This window comes from Crotalus tigris, unplaced genomic scaffold, assembly GCF_016545835.1.
Source record: "Crotalus tigris isolate CLP2741 ecotype Arizona unplaced genomic scaffold, ASM1654583v1 scf7180000019553.37968852642:3898890, whole genome shotgun sequence".
NCBI classification, from domain to species: Eukaryota; Metazoa; Chordata; class Lepidosauria; order Squamata; family Viperidae; genus Crotalus; species Crotalus tigris.
In genome coordinates this window covers 710100-723215 of record NW_024097591.1, presented here as the reverse complement: position 1 = coordinate 723215, position 13116 = coordinate 710100, and the positions used below count along the sequence as shown (strand labels likewise).

Below are 13116 nucleotides of genomic sequence, written 5' to 3'. Positions count from 1 at the left end.
GTGAAGTTCAACTCCCAGAATTCCTCATCCAGGCACGAGGAATTCTGGGAACTGAAGTCCACAAGTCATCAAAGGGCCAAGTTTGAAGAGCCCTGATCAAGAGTTACTCACCGGATATTTTTCAAAGGGATCGATCAGAAGGGCGTCCCCGAAGATGCTTCGGCAGTACTCGGCCATCTTAGCCTGCTGCTTCGCTCTGGAAAAGGGAAAATCAGTACAAGCCTCCGTAAAACAAGATACGAGAAAAAAAACGACGTCTCTCACGCAGGCTGCGAGTAGCTTACTCACGAATCAACGTGGTTCTCAAACGACAGGATGACGGGGTAGGGCGATGTCTTGAAGGCGCTTTCCGCAATGGCCTCAATGACCTCCTGCAACAGAGCCGAGATGAGAGCGAAGGGATTTAACATTGGCTGGGGGATTCTGGGAGTTGAAGTCCAGAAATTTTAAAGCATGTTGGCTGGGGAATTCTGGGAGTTGAAGTCCACCCCTCTTAAAGCATGCTGGTTGGGAAATTCTGGGAGCTGAAGTCCACCCATCCTATACTATATGGGTTGGGGAATTCTGGGAGTTGAAGTCCACCCATCCTATACTATATGGGTTGGGGAATTCTGGGAGTTGAAGTCCACCCATCCTATACTATATGGGTTGGGGAATTCTGGGAGTTGAAGTCCACCCATCCTATACTATATGGGTTGGGGAATTCTGGGAGTTGAAGTCCATCCATCTTAAAGCAGGCTGGCTGGGGAACACTGGGACCTGAACCCCGCCCATCTTCAAGTTGCCAAGTCTGAGGAGCACCGCGATAGAGCTTTATTTTATTTATATTTCCTATTTTTAACCGCCCATCTCCCTCAAGGCACCTGCCTGGAGAGGAGGGGGGGTTGGACTAAATGACCTCTTAGGTCCCATCCCATGTCCTGATTCCCAGATTCTAGGCTTAAGAAGAAAGGCTGGATTGAAGAGGTGAAGGAGGGGGAGGGTCTCTTGCCCTCCAGGAAGACAAACTAGCCAGAGGGGGACCCCCCCCCCCGCAACGGGTACCTTGAAGGGGATCTCCGTCGTCATGGTGAAGCCGTGGGTGATAAAGGGTTCTTCGTCCTGGGGACGCCCCTTCCAGCAATCAAGTTCGATACAGCGGCACCCGCTTAAGAGTACCTGCCGGTACATTTCCACGGAGGAATTGCCCGTCAGCTGCCCGGCTGGAGGGAGAAAGGAGGAGAGGGTGAGAAAAAAGCCTTCGGAGGGAAAAAAAAAAAAAAGAAGAAGAAGAAGAGGAAGAGTTAGATAAGAGTTAAAGTCCATCACCGATTTGTTGCGTACAGCATTAAGCTTGTGAACGCTCAAGCTTCCTCTTCCCGCTATGGATTCACGAGGAACCGGTATTAATATTGATATGTTCTTTGTAGGGGAGGGGGTTTTATTCATAGGGTTGCACGTAGCATGCTTAAATGTGTGTTTTGTATCTTCCCTACTTTACAAGCTTTTCACTTCACAAACCCGAGGCCACAAATGTTACACTCCAGTTCTCCTCTGGGGACGCTAGGAAATTGCAAGCTATTATCCAAGAGAGAATTTTTTTCCTTCTTTGGCGCCGGCTAATTGGAGTGACGTCTCCAGAGGCTGCATCACAAAAGATTCCCACCTTCCATTATTTGAATTATTCTGCCATTGTCTTGCTTTTATTCGCCTGCTGGCTTCGTTTCCACGCAGGCCTCTTAAGTGTCTGGATTCACACCCGTGCCCGGGTCTTGTGCAACTAAGCCATAAACGGCAAAGGGTGGGTTTACGGGCCACTCTTAAGCCAAGATCAAGCCAGTCGTATCAGGGTTTGCCACAGTGTTCAAACCATCTCCAGTCAGTTCTGGCCCCAGTTGTTGCAAAACTCCAATTCTCAACATCCCTCACTTTTGACCAAGTTTGCAAAGGCTGCTGGGAACTGCACTTCACATAAGAATTGAGCACTGTTCCTCGAACTCGGAACTTTAAGATGTGCAAACTTTTGGCCGGAAAATTCTGGGAGTTGAAGTCCACAAATCTTAAAGCATTGCTTGCTGGGGAATTCTGGGAGTTGCAATGCACATATCTTAACCTTGCTAAGGTTGAGAAATGCTGATTTAGAGCAAACGTTCCCCATCTCTGTGGTAAAGGGTGAAAAAAATGTACCAATAGATAAAGAACTGGGTGGAGTCCCCTCTGCCGGTGCTGGAATGTCAATAAAATGTTCAGTGCGAGCCATAAAAAATGAGTCATTAAATTCTTCTCTCAGCTGCAAACTCAGTTTAATGCTTCAATCTTCAAATGCTTCTGCAAATCGTCTTGAATTAAAGAGCTCACTAGCAATATCATTTACCGTGGGATGCTCCAATTTTGCGACACCACAACCCTCTAAAACACTCGACCTCAATAAATTTAAGACAGGTGGACCTCAACTCTCAGAATTCTCCAGCCAGCGTACTGGCTAGGGAAGTCTGGGAGTTGATGCCCACACAGCACATAGTGGCCAGGACTGAGAAACATTGCTTTATGTTATCTCAGGGGTCTTCAAACCTGGCCCTTTTAGGACTTGTGGACTTCAACAGATATATAGATGTATAGATATAGATATAGATAGATAGAAATAGAGATAGATAGAGAGGTAGAGATAGATAGATAGATAGATAGATAGATAGATAGATAGATAGATAGATAGATAGACAGAGATAGACAGAGACAGACATAGAGATAGAGATAGATAGATATAATAATAGATAGATATAGAGATAGATATATAGATAGATATATAGAGAGATAGATAGATAGATAGATAGATAGATAGACAGACAGATAGATACCGACAGACAGATAGAGATAGAAAGATATATATATATAACGCAGAACAGACTGATTTATGTTTGGTAGACAGGAGCCAACAAAAGCTAGGTCTGCTTTTTATTAAAAACTTTTAATGTTTTATATTTAAAACTTTTAAATGTTTTACTCTTTCCTGGTGCTCACGTTTTTATTTCTTAACATGCATACACCCAGGAATCATTCCTCTTTTTTAGTACCATCTTTAATATATGTATATATATGTATACGTATATGTAGATGTAGATGTAGATAGATAGATAGATAGATAGATAGAAAAATAGATATAGATATATATAGAGAGACAGATGCCTTCACAGCTGCCCAGTCTGTATCTATAGGTACCTGTGAGGTAGGTATTATGTGAAGAATTAATGAAGTAGCTGCTTAGTGGATGTGTCATGTCGTCACATAGGTCCAGCTTTTCGGGGGGCACGATGGTGTTCTCTTCACCCCCCAGGTAGCGCCCAAAACCCTCCAGGGACATCTGATCTGGGAAAGGAAGAGAAAAACTTGAGACTCCCTTGGCAAATCCAAGAACTTCAAATAAAAGAGAATGGATTGAAAAAAAAACAGGAAAATTTCAACCACAGCTTCAATTCAAGAACTAGCCCTATATTATTACTACCATTATTAGGGATATTATTACTATTTTCTGCCCCCTAACCGCTACACAAATAGGTCCAAATCTTTTTTTTTTTTTTTTTTTTTGCATTTGGCTTTTCTCCTCTCCGTCCACAGTTTTTGTTCAGTTGCTCGCAGACTGCGCGAGAACGGGTTTGTAAAGGCGGACGGTGCCGAGTTCAGGGGACGCGCGAATCCAAGCAGGCCCCGTGTTTCTCCTGGCTCATCCTTGGGGCAAAAGAAAGGGCATCTTACCCCTTTGCTGGAACTGCTGGTTGGGCTCGTACTTGGCGATCAGTTGGCGCACTTGCGCCCGAGTGAGGGGGGGGTACAAGACCTCATTCAGGCGGGGGTCTCGTTGCTTCTGGTTGATAAACTCCATCAGCTGGTCGAGGCTGAGATACGGCTTCCCCTTGGCTCCACTGATGGGATTAGGACAGAAAAGAAAAAAGGAATTGGATACAGGGAGTCCTCGACTTACGACCACCACAGTTTCTGTTGTTAAGTGAGACATTTGGTCGTGACTTTTGCTCCATTTTACAGCCTTCCCTGCTGGAGCTGCTAAAGGAATCAACTGCGGTTGTTAAGAGAGGAACACGGTTGTTAAGTGAATCTGGCTTCCCCATGGAAGGTCGCAAAAGGGGGTCATGTGACTCCGGGAGACACGGTCGATGGTCATCAATACGAGTCAGTCGCCAAGCATCTGAGTTTTGATCATGTGACACTGGGGAGGCGGCAACGGTCATAAGTGTGAAAAACGGTCCTCAGTCCTTTTTCAGTGACGTCGTAACTCTGAATGGTCGCTAAACGAATTGTTGTAAGTCGAGGACTGCCTGTATTGTATGGGGTATTGGGGCTATAAACCTACAGGCCACAGGTAGTCCTTCACTTAGGACCGCAACGGAGCCCCAAATTTCCGTTGCTAAGTAAGACAGTTGTTCAATGAACATTGTCCCGTTTTATGACCTTTCTTGCCGCAGTTGTTAAGGGAATTGCTGCTTGGTGAAAAGGTTGCCTAGCCCACAGGGGCGCCCTGGAACGGCTGAGGTGATTCGCTTAACGGCCGCTGCAAAAAAGGTCAAAAATGGTCATATGGGTGACCCAATTTATGACTGTCAAAACCAGAGGTAGGCAACCTTGGCCCTTTTATGACTTGTGGACTTCAACTCCCAGAATTCCTCAGCCAGCATGAGGGAAACTTTGGCCCCCTCATGACTCATGGACTTCAACTCCCAGAATTCCTGAGCCAGCATGGCTCAGCTTGGAAACCTCTCCCTTTCCCCTCAGCATGGCTGGCTCAGGAATTCTGGGAGTTGAAGTCCACGAGTGATGAAGGGGCCAAAGTTTCCCTCATGCTAGCTCAGGAATTCTGGGAGTTGAAGACCACGAGTCATAAAAGAGCACAAGTTGCCTAACCCTGGTCAAGACTTACGACCTTAACCCAACAGGCTCCGTTATGGTCGTATGTTGAGGCGTCTCCCTTTCGGTCTCACAACGGCGTCCGATCCACAAAAATGTGACTTACATCTCCAGCAAGATTTTGTCGATGTCGGGACGGAGGCAAAGTTTGTTGAGGAAACGCTCGAAAATCTCCAGGGTGAACTCTTCCGGCTTGATCGACTCGCTCTGGGGAGGAAGCATAAAAGAGTGCAAACGGGAGAGAAATCTGAATTATTTCTTGAAATTCGGGGGGGGGGCTGGAAAGAGGGGCATAAAGGGAGGCTGGGCAGGGCTGGAGAACCAAATTGCCTTGAAAAAGGGGGGATTTAGCAATAGGCCTAAAAAACTAATCCTAACCGTGATTCTCAACTTTAGCAACTTTTGAGACGGGTGGACTTCAACTCCCAGAATTCTGCCTGGGGGATTCTGGGAGTGGAAGTCCCTCCATGTTACGAGGCGCCAAGGTTTGAGAAACATTGCTCTAGATAATGGGGGGCTTTTCTTCCCAGCATCCTTCAGGACTGGCCCTGCTGGCTGGGGAGGCTGGAAGCATAATTGGTGGGGTCACTTCTGAAAATCAAAATGGCATTTGATGGGCCAAAAGCCCAATTCAGTATAGTAGAGATTCTTCTCGTGATATCAAAAAGGTCTTGCTTTTCTAGGAGCTCCTCCTCCATCACCTCTCCTTCTTTCCTTCCTTCCTTCCTTCTCCTCCTCCCTCCCTTCCATTCCTTCCTTCCTTCCTTCCTTCCTTCCTCCCTCCCATTCCTTCCTTTCCTTCCTCCCTTTTCCTCCTTCCTCACTGCCATTCCCTCCCTCTCTCTCCTTCCTTCCTTCCTTCCTCCCATTCACTCCTTCCTTCCTTCTTTCCTTCCTCCCTTTTCCTCCTTCCTCACTGCCATTCCTTCCTTCCTTTTCCTCCTCCCTCCCTCCCTCCCTCCCTCCCTCACTCCCATTCCTTCCTTCCTTCTTTCCTTCCTCCCTTTTCCTCCTTCCTCCCTGCATTCCCTCCCTCTCTCCCTCTCCTTCCTTCCTTCCTTCCTTCCTTGCTCCCTTCCTTCCTTCTTCAAGTAAGGCAGATGTTATTGGGGATCCTGGGCACACTCAAAAGTTTTGGGGTGATGCTAGGGAAAAGCACTGGGCAACTGAATCTGAAGCATCAGCAACCAGCCCGGAGGAACTGACCCTGTTGAAGTTCAGGCCGCAGGATTCCAGGGCCGTCTCCACTCGCTTCTTGTCAGCCGAGAACATTTTGAGAATACTGCAAGAAGGAAACCAAAAAATAAAAAATAAAAATTGAATTGAATCGGGCTGGCCCCACCGAGACTCAGTTTCCCTCCACCAAGCTGTCTCCAGGCCTTCGGATTGCTCCTCCCATCGTTCCCAGCCCATGCTCCAGGGGAACAGGGCGATGGGAGATGCGGGCAAACCAACTCGGAGCTCGCAAAGCAAAAACACAATTTGCAACAGGCCAGAATTTGCCAGAAACGGAGGTGCAAAAAAATATATATTGCTTGCTCGTTAGCCTTCTTGACCAGACAGGAAACACAAGCAGATAAGCTTATTTTATTGTAAAGTTTTGCTAACAGAAAGTCTCAAAGCACAAGTCCACATTGTAAAATATTAGGGGGTGGTCCTATCCCCCACCCATTATGCAGCTTATGTTGTCTCTTGCCTAACCGTTTCCTTGACCCTGCCTCTTTTCTCTTAGTCATTCCCAGATACCAGATCACCAACCCAAAAGAACCTAGGAAGGGAAACCGTCTTACTTCTTGACAGGGATCCGCCCATCTTGGTTAACCTGGAGTTTCAGCCGGGTGTAGCTGTAAGCACACAATTGGGAGAGTGAGTCCACCGGAAGGAAAGGTGGAGCTGCTTATCGTGGTCAAAAGATAAGCTGGAAAAGGTGTTTGTTTTTTTTTCCTCCCACCCCATCGAAAATTTAATTCAATTCTCCTTTTTTAAAAAAAGGCTGGCTTGGGTCAGTCTAGATCGCAAATGCAAGTCAGGTCAGCTTTGGATGAATCAGGAAGTCCCCGTCTTTATTGCCGGAAAAAGCCACTTACGCTTTTTGCAAAAAAGTATTCCGAGAAGCGTTTTGGGCAAGGATGTTGGTAGCCAGCTTGAACAGTTCCTCGGCCCAAATCTGGAAGCAGAAGAAAGGAGGGAAAACGCTGTAATTCCTTTACGCCCAAGAAACTGGATTTGAAAGCAGGTGGCCCAGAATCACACACCAAAATAGGAAGGAGATTGTGGGTGTCTGTGCTTGGCTGATGGCAAAAGGAGGCCTGGAGGCTTGCAACAATCTGTTTAGTGACCGTCCTGAGCTACCATGGCACTGAAACAAGTGACTTGTGAGCCGGTCCTCACAGTTACGACCCTCTCAAATAATAACCTGATCAAAATTCGGACGTCATGTATTTATGACGACTGCCGTGTCCTGAGGTCACGCGATCACAGTTTGCGGCCGTCCAGTCAGCCAAATCAATGGGGGAAGCCGGGTTTGCTTAACGACCGGGTGATTCACTTAACAGCCGCAATGATTCATTTAACAACCATGGCTACAGCTGTCGTAAAATCAGGCACAGCTCATTTAAGAGGCTGCCTCGCTTAGCAATGTGAATGGCTAAATGAGGTGGCAAGGCAAGGACTTGTTTTTCCCAATCTTCGCTCCAAATATTCTCTTAATGCCATTTGTTCCTTTTGCCACAACTCAACAATGCAACCCAACACACACACACACCAGCCTGCTCTGGAACGCCCGCAAAACAGGGCAGAACCAGAATAAAGTTGCTGCCTTCCTAGATTTCAGCCACTTTTTTAAACAATAAGGCTAATTTGATTTGGAGAGCGAGCAGATGCCATTTAAGGATGTGGCGAACACAAAAGCGGTTGATTTTTCACCCATGGGTAGATCTGTTTTTGAGCCAAAACAGCTTTAAAAAAGACAGCAAATACATATAACCCACAGGATGAACAAGCCTTGGACTTCTTTGCAAATCTGAAATATAGATTCCGGGCTATTTAACCCCGTGGGGTAAAAAGAAAGCCCTGTTTACTGCACAGTTCAATTAAATGGAGGTTTTAAAACACTTTGTTTTTTAATGTTATGGCTTTTTGCATTTGGGTGCCCGGAAGTTGCCTAGAGACAAGATTTTTTTAGGAGATGAGGTTTTAGAAAAGTTTCCCAAAGCGTTTTTAAAAAAGTTTTTAAGAGGCGTTCAGAAAGCATTACTTTGGAAGAGTGTGTGAGAGACGCAACACTCACAACCATCACGATGCGTGCAAATGAGAACAGGGCCATTAGCTGCTTGCCACTGTGCCCAAGACATTCCCCAAAGCTTATTTAGCTTAATCAGTAATCCAGAACTAAAAGGAACAGTTCCATAACAGGAAAACTTGAAGCAATGCATTTCCATCTGAACAATTTTATAACCGCTAAAATCAAGATGGGAAAAGATATTCTGGAGTCTTGGGCTCCCCAAGGAAATCAATTCCCTGTGTGTGTGTGTGTGTGTGTGTGTGTGTGTGTGTGTGTGTGCATGCGTGCGTGTGTGTGTATGTGTATAAATAAATAAAAATTTGGTATTTTAGGCCTAAGCTACTACAGGTTTCAAACTGAAGGAATGGGAATAATAATAATAATAATAATAATAATAATAATAATAATAATAAGAAGAAGAAGAAGAAGAAGAAGAAGAAGAAGAAGAGGAAGAGGAAGAGGAAGAGGAAGAAGAAGAAGAAGAAGAAGAAGAAGAAGAAGAAGAAGAAGAAGAAGAAGAAGAAGAAGAAGAAGAAGAAGAAGAAGAAGAAGAAGAAGAAGAAGAAGAAGAAGAAGAAGAAGAAGAAGAAGAAGAAGAAGAAGAAGAAGAAGAAGAAGAAGAAGAGGTACCAATAGTCATAGGCGCCTTGGGTGCAATCCCAAAACAACTGGAGCACCACTTGAACACCATTGGCATTGACAAATTCGCTATTAGTCAATTGCAAAAGGCGGCCTTACTAGGAACTGCTTCCATCCTGCGACGATATCTGTAATACCATCAAACATCCACATCTGCCTATCCCAGGTCCTGGGTAAGGACTCGATAGGTAGACAAAATGCCAAATCCAGTCTGAACATCTGGCTGACTGTGCGATGATCAATAATAATAATACTGTTGGAAGGGACCTTGGAGGTCATCTAGTCCAACCCCCTGCTCAGGCAGGAAACCCTATCCCATTTCAGACAAATGGCTGTCCAGTCTCTTCTTAAAAACTCCTAGTGTTGGCGCGTTCACTGCTTCTGGAGGCAGGTGGTTCCACTGGTTAATTGTTCTCACTGTCAGGAAGTTTCTCCTTAGTTCTAGGTGGCTTCTCTCTTTGGCCTCCTTACCTTTGCTGTATTGTCCTGGACCACTGCCATGAAGTTCAGGAAACTCACGTTGACCAGGTCAGGCCCATGAACCACTGTCAAAAGTTTATCCTCGGGTTGTTGTTCGGGACTTCCAAAGCCCAGGGTTTCCCGAATTTTGGGGTCCTTCAAAAGACAGGAGAAGACATAGAAGAGTTGAGAGAAACCATCTTTACTGGACGGAGGCTATGAAGAAGCGTGGTTTTTGTTAAGCGGTGTTTCTCAACCGTGGCAACTTTAAGACGTGTGGGTGTCAACTCCCAGAATTCTCCAACCAGCATGCTTTCGAATGGGTGGACTTCAATACCCAGAATTCTCCAACCAGTATTTTCATTTTCATTACTGGTTTGCAACGTAAAATTGTGCGCGTCAGCTTTCCCTAAACTGGATACTCTCTAGAGCAGGGGTAGGCAACCTTGGCTCTTTTATGACGCGTGGACTTCAACTCCCAGAATTCCTGAGCCAGCATGAGGGAAACTTTGGCCCCCTCATGACTCGTGGACTTCAACTCCCAAAATTCCTCAGCCAGCATGGCTCAGCTTGGAAACCTCTCCCTTTCCCCTCAGCATGGCTGGCTCAGGGATTCTGGGAGTTGAAGTCCACGAGTTATAAAAGAGCCAAGGTTGCCTACTCCTGGCCTAGGCCTAGGCCGCTTTATGACTCGTGGACTTCAACTCCCAGAATTCCTCAGCCAGCATGGCTCAGCTTGGAAACCTCTCCCTTTCCCCTCAGCATGGCTGGCTCAGGGATTCTGGGAGTTGAAGTCCACGAGTCATAAAAGAGCCAAGGTTGCCTACCCCTGCTCTAAACATGTGAATGTCAACTTCCAGATTTCTCAGCAATGCCCATGCTACCTGAGGAATTCTGGGAACTGAGATCCACCCACTTGAGAAGAAGCCTTCAATTCCCAGAATTCTCCACAAGGGTCACGCAGGAATACTGAGAATTGAGACTTGAAGGATGGAGAGGTTATCAATCTCAATAATTCGATAAATCACTGTATCTAGCCCAGAAAAACAGAGTTAAAAACAAATCCAAGCTTAATGCAATGAGACAATGCTACGACGGGGTCCTTCCAGCAGGCTAAGCTATTACCCTGGTTATCAAATTATTTTAATTTTATTTCCTCATTTTATTTCATTAATGGAGAGACTGGCTGACTCCACAAATTCCAGGTAGCTTACTTATTAAAAAGTAGAAAGCAAGGAAAAAAAAGAAAAGAAAAACAACGGACTTTCGAAAACAAAAACCTATATACCCACAAATCAAGAGTTTTGCATGCAGAATGGAGAGAGCTGAGGTTTGCATTCTGGAAACAAACCACGGTTTGTACACAACAAACCACAGCTTGTACTCTGGAAAATGGCAGACATTTGTTAAGTGAATTTTGCTCACTTTTGCGACCTCTCTTGTGCCCATAATTAAGCAAACCGCTTAACACGTGACTCCCTTAAGTCAGTCACACGGTTCCACCTATAAACCGGGATTTACCTTCGGCAGCTTGGCATAGCGTCCCGTCCGAGTGTCCCGGATGTAGCTGATATCCAAAACGTCCACTTCCTGTCAATTTGGGGAGGTGGGGGGGAGAAACAGGCAAAAAAAAAAAAAAAGGGAGGTAAAGGGTTATGAAGTGAGATAAGGAAAATCTTGGTTACCCAAAGCCTGAAAAATTATAAATATCAAAGGTTAAATTGGAATATTGGTGAGAAATTAAAAATTGGGCAAAAATTAGTAACGGGATATGGATTGTTTAGGAAAATCGAATGTCATTAAGATATGTATAAGCTAAAAATGTATGGATCGATGTAATAACGATGTTCTTATTGAGTTGGTATCATTAGAAATGTACAACCTTGAATAGGAGACAGTAAAGGTTAAGGCAAAAAGAGAAGAAATATCTGATGTTGTAACTTGAGTTTTGCACTAAAGACTTTGTTATTGAACTATGGGTTAACCCAGTCCCCACGTTGCTTTTTAAATATTCAAATGGAAAATTGATAAAACATTATTTTAAAAAAAAGGAGAGCAAAATAAAAAAAGACGTTTCTTCAATTTAACGTGCTTTATTAGCACCGTGGCCCATTTCTGCCACCTTTTCCTGCTGTGACAAGAACCGCAAAATGTGTTAATTAGGCTAGCTAACGAGGTTTCTCTCTTCCTTGCCCCCACGACAAGGAACATATTAATTTTAGATTGGGGGTTTGTTTTTTGGTGTTTTTTTTTTTAACTGCCAGAAACCTCCTTGGTAAAGTCTCAATAGCTGCCTTTTGCATAATTCAAGGAAGGAGAAAAGAAACAACCGGCAGCCAACAAAGATTAGTGTCTATGATAGTCTGTTGGCGGCTACCTATTAGCCGGCTTTGATCCGTTCACACACACTTCCCTGCACAAAAAGCACACACTCCAACGCCCTCCTATTTGCTAGGGTTTCCAGTCCCTGCCGTAGTTTGTTGCGAAAAATAAATCCTCTGCTTAAGGCTGAAATTACAGGGGGTCCCCTACTTACGTCCGCAAGGGAGCCCCAAATTTCTGGCGTTCAGCGAAACATTGGCTAACTGCGGTTTTGCCCCATTGCACAAACTTTCTCGCTACAAGCCACGTTGTTCAGGGCCGTTGTACCTTCAAACGGTCACTAAATGAACTGTCGTGAGCCGAGGGCTGCACCGTGAAGGAGACACGGGTAAATAGGTAAATATAATGTAGTTTAAAACCAATTTTTTTTTAATCTGGAGGCTTTTTAGGAATATATCTATATCATCTGTCTATCTATCCATCCATCCATCACCTTCTATTCCTGCCTGCCTGCCTCTATCTATCTATCTATCTATCTATCTATCTATCTATCTATCTATCTATCTATCTATCTATCTATCTACCTACTATCTGTCTATCTATCTATCTATCTATCTATCTATCTATCTATCTATCTATCTATCTACTATCTGTCTATCTATCTATATCTAGCTAGCTAGCTACTATCTGTCTATCTATCTGCTTATCTATCTACTATCTATCTATCAGCTATCTATCTATCTATCTATCTATCTATCTATCTATCTATCTATCTATCTATCTATCTACCCATCTATCCCCACTGGGAATCGTGCCAAAGGCATGCACACACACACACACACATACACACCCCGTCCTTTCACCCCTCTTGGGCTGGGCCAAGCGCCTGCCCCTAGAGAAAAAAACAAAAAAGGCAAATTAGAGGCTGTAGTAGTGATTGTCGAATGCCAAAGAACTCCCAACCGCAAAGAAATTGTGCAGGGAAATCATGCGGTAACAAGGGGCAAAAAAAAAAAAGAATTGAAAGCTATTGAAAACCTCACCGGCTTTTTAAAAAATTGCTTTTTGAAAGAAAACACACACACACACACAAACACACACTCAAACACCTGAAGGCAAAGAACTGGCAAATTAAGGGTTGGTAATGTTTTTTTTAATTTGGATTTTTTTCACCCTGTGTTTCCAAAGCTGACATTCCTTTGCAAGGTGTGGCTTTCTTTCTTTCTTTCTTTCTTTCTTTCTTTCTTTCTTTCTTTCTTTCTTTCTTTCTTTCTTTCTTTCTTTCTTTCTTTCTTTTTGCAGGGACAAAAAGAAAGAGGTTGCAACCTGAACTTATTTTTGATATATTTTTTTAAAGGAGAGAAATTTCCCCATTGAAAGGTTGGGAACTAGAGAAAAGAAGGCTATTTCTATTTTTTTTAATTTTCGCTTCTTTTCTTTTTGCATTTTTTACTCATTTATATTTTATTCTAATCACCATTCTGATATTATATTTTATTAGGTTTCTATCTAGATCGGCC

General features: G+C 44.3%; 1 protein-coding gene across 1 annotated transcript in view; it reads right to left on the bottom strand.

Moving 5' to 3' along the window:
• PLCB3 (phospholipase C beta 3) overlaps nt 1-13116 on the bottom strand; it is a 39261-nt gene that overhangs the window by 16481 nt on the left and 9664 nt on the right. The window contains exons 3-13 of the mRNA XM_039363535.1: nt 10796-10864; nt 9287-9430; nt 6981-7060; nt 6684-6737; nt 6100-6175; nt 5000-5100; nt 3730-3896; nt 3196-3342; nt 1045-1202; nt 289-371; nt 112-196 (exon numbers count right to left, since the gene is read on the bottom strand). Of these exons, the coding sequence (XP_039219469.1) occupies nt 112-196; nt 289-371; nt 1045-1202; nt 3196-3342; nt 3730-3896; nt 5000-5100; nt 6100-6175; nt 6684-6737; nt 6981-7060; nt 9287-9430; nt 10796-10864 (1164 nt within the window). The remainder of the gene's footprint in view (nt 1-111; nt 197-288; nt 372-1044; nt 1203-3195; nt 3343-3729; nt 3897-4999; nt 5101-6099; nt 6176-6683; nt 6738-6980; nt 7061-9286; nt 9431-10795; nt 10865-13116) is intronic.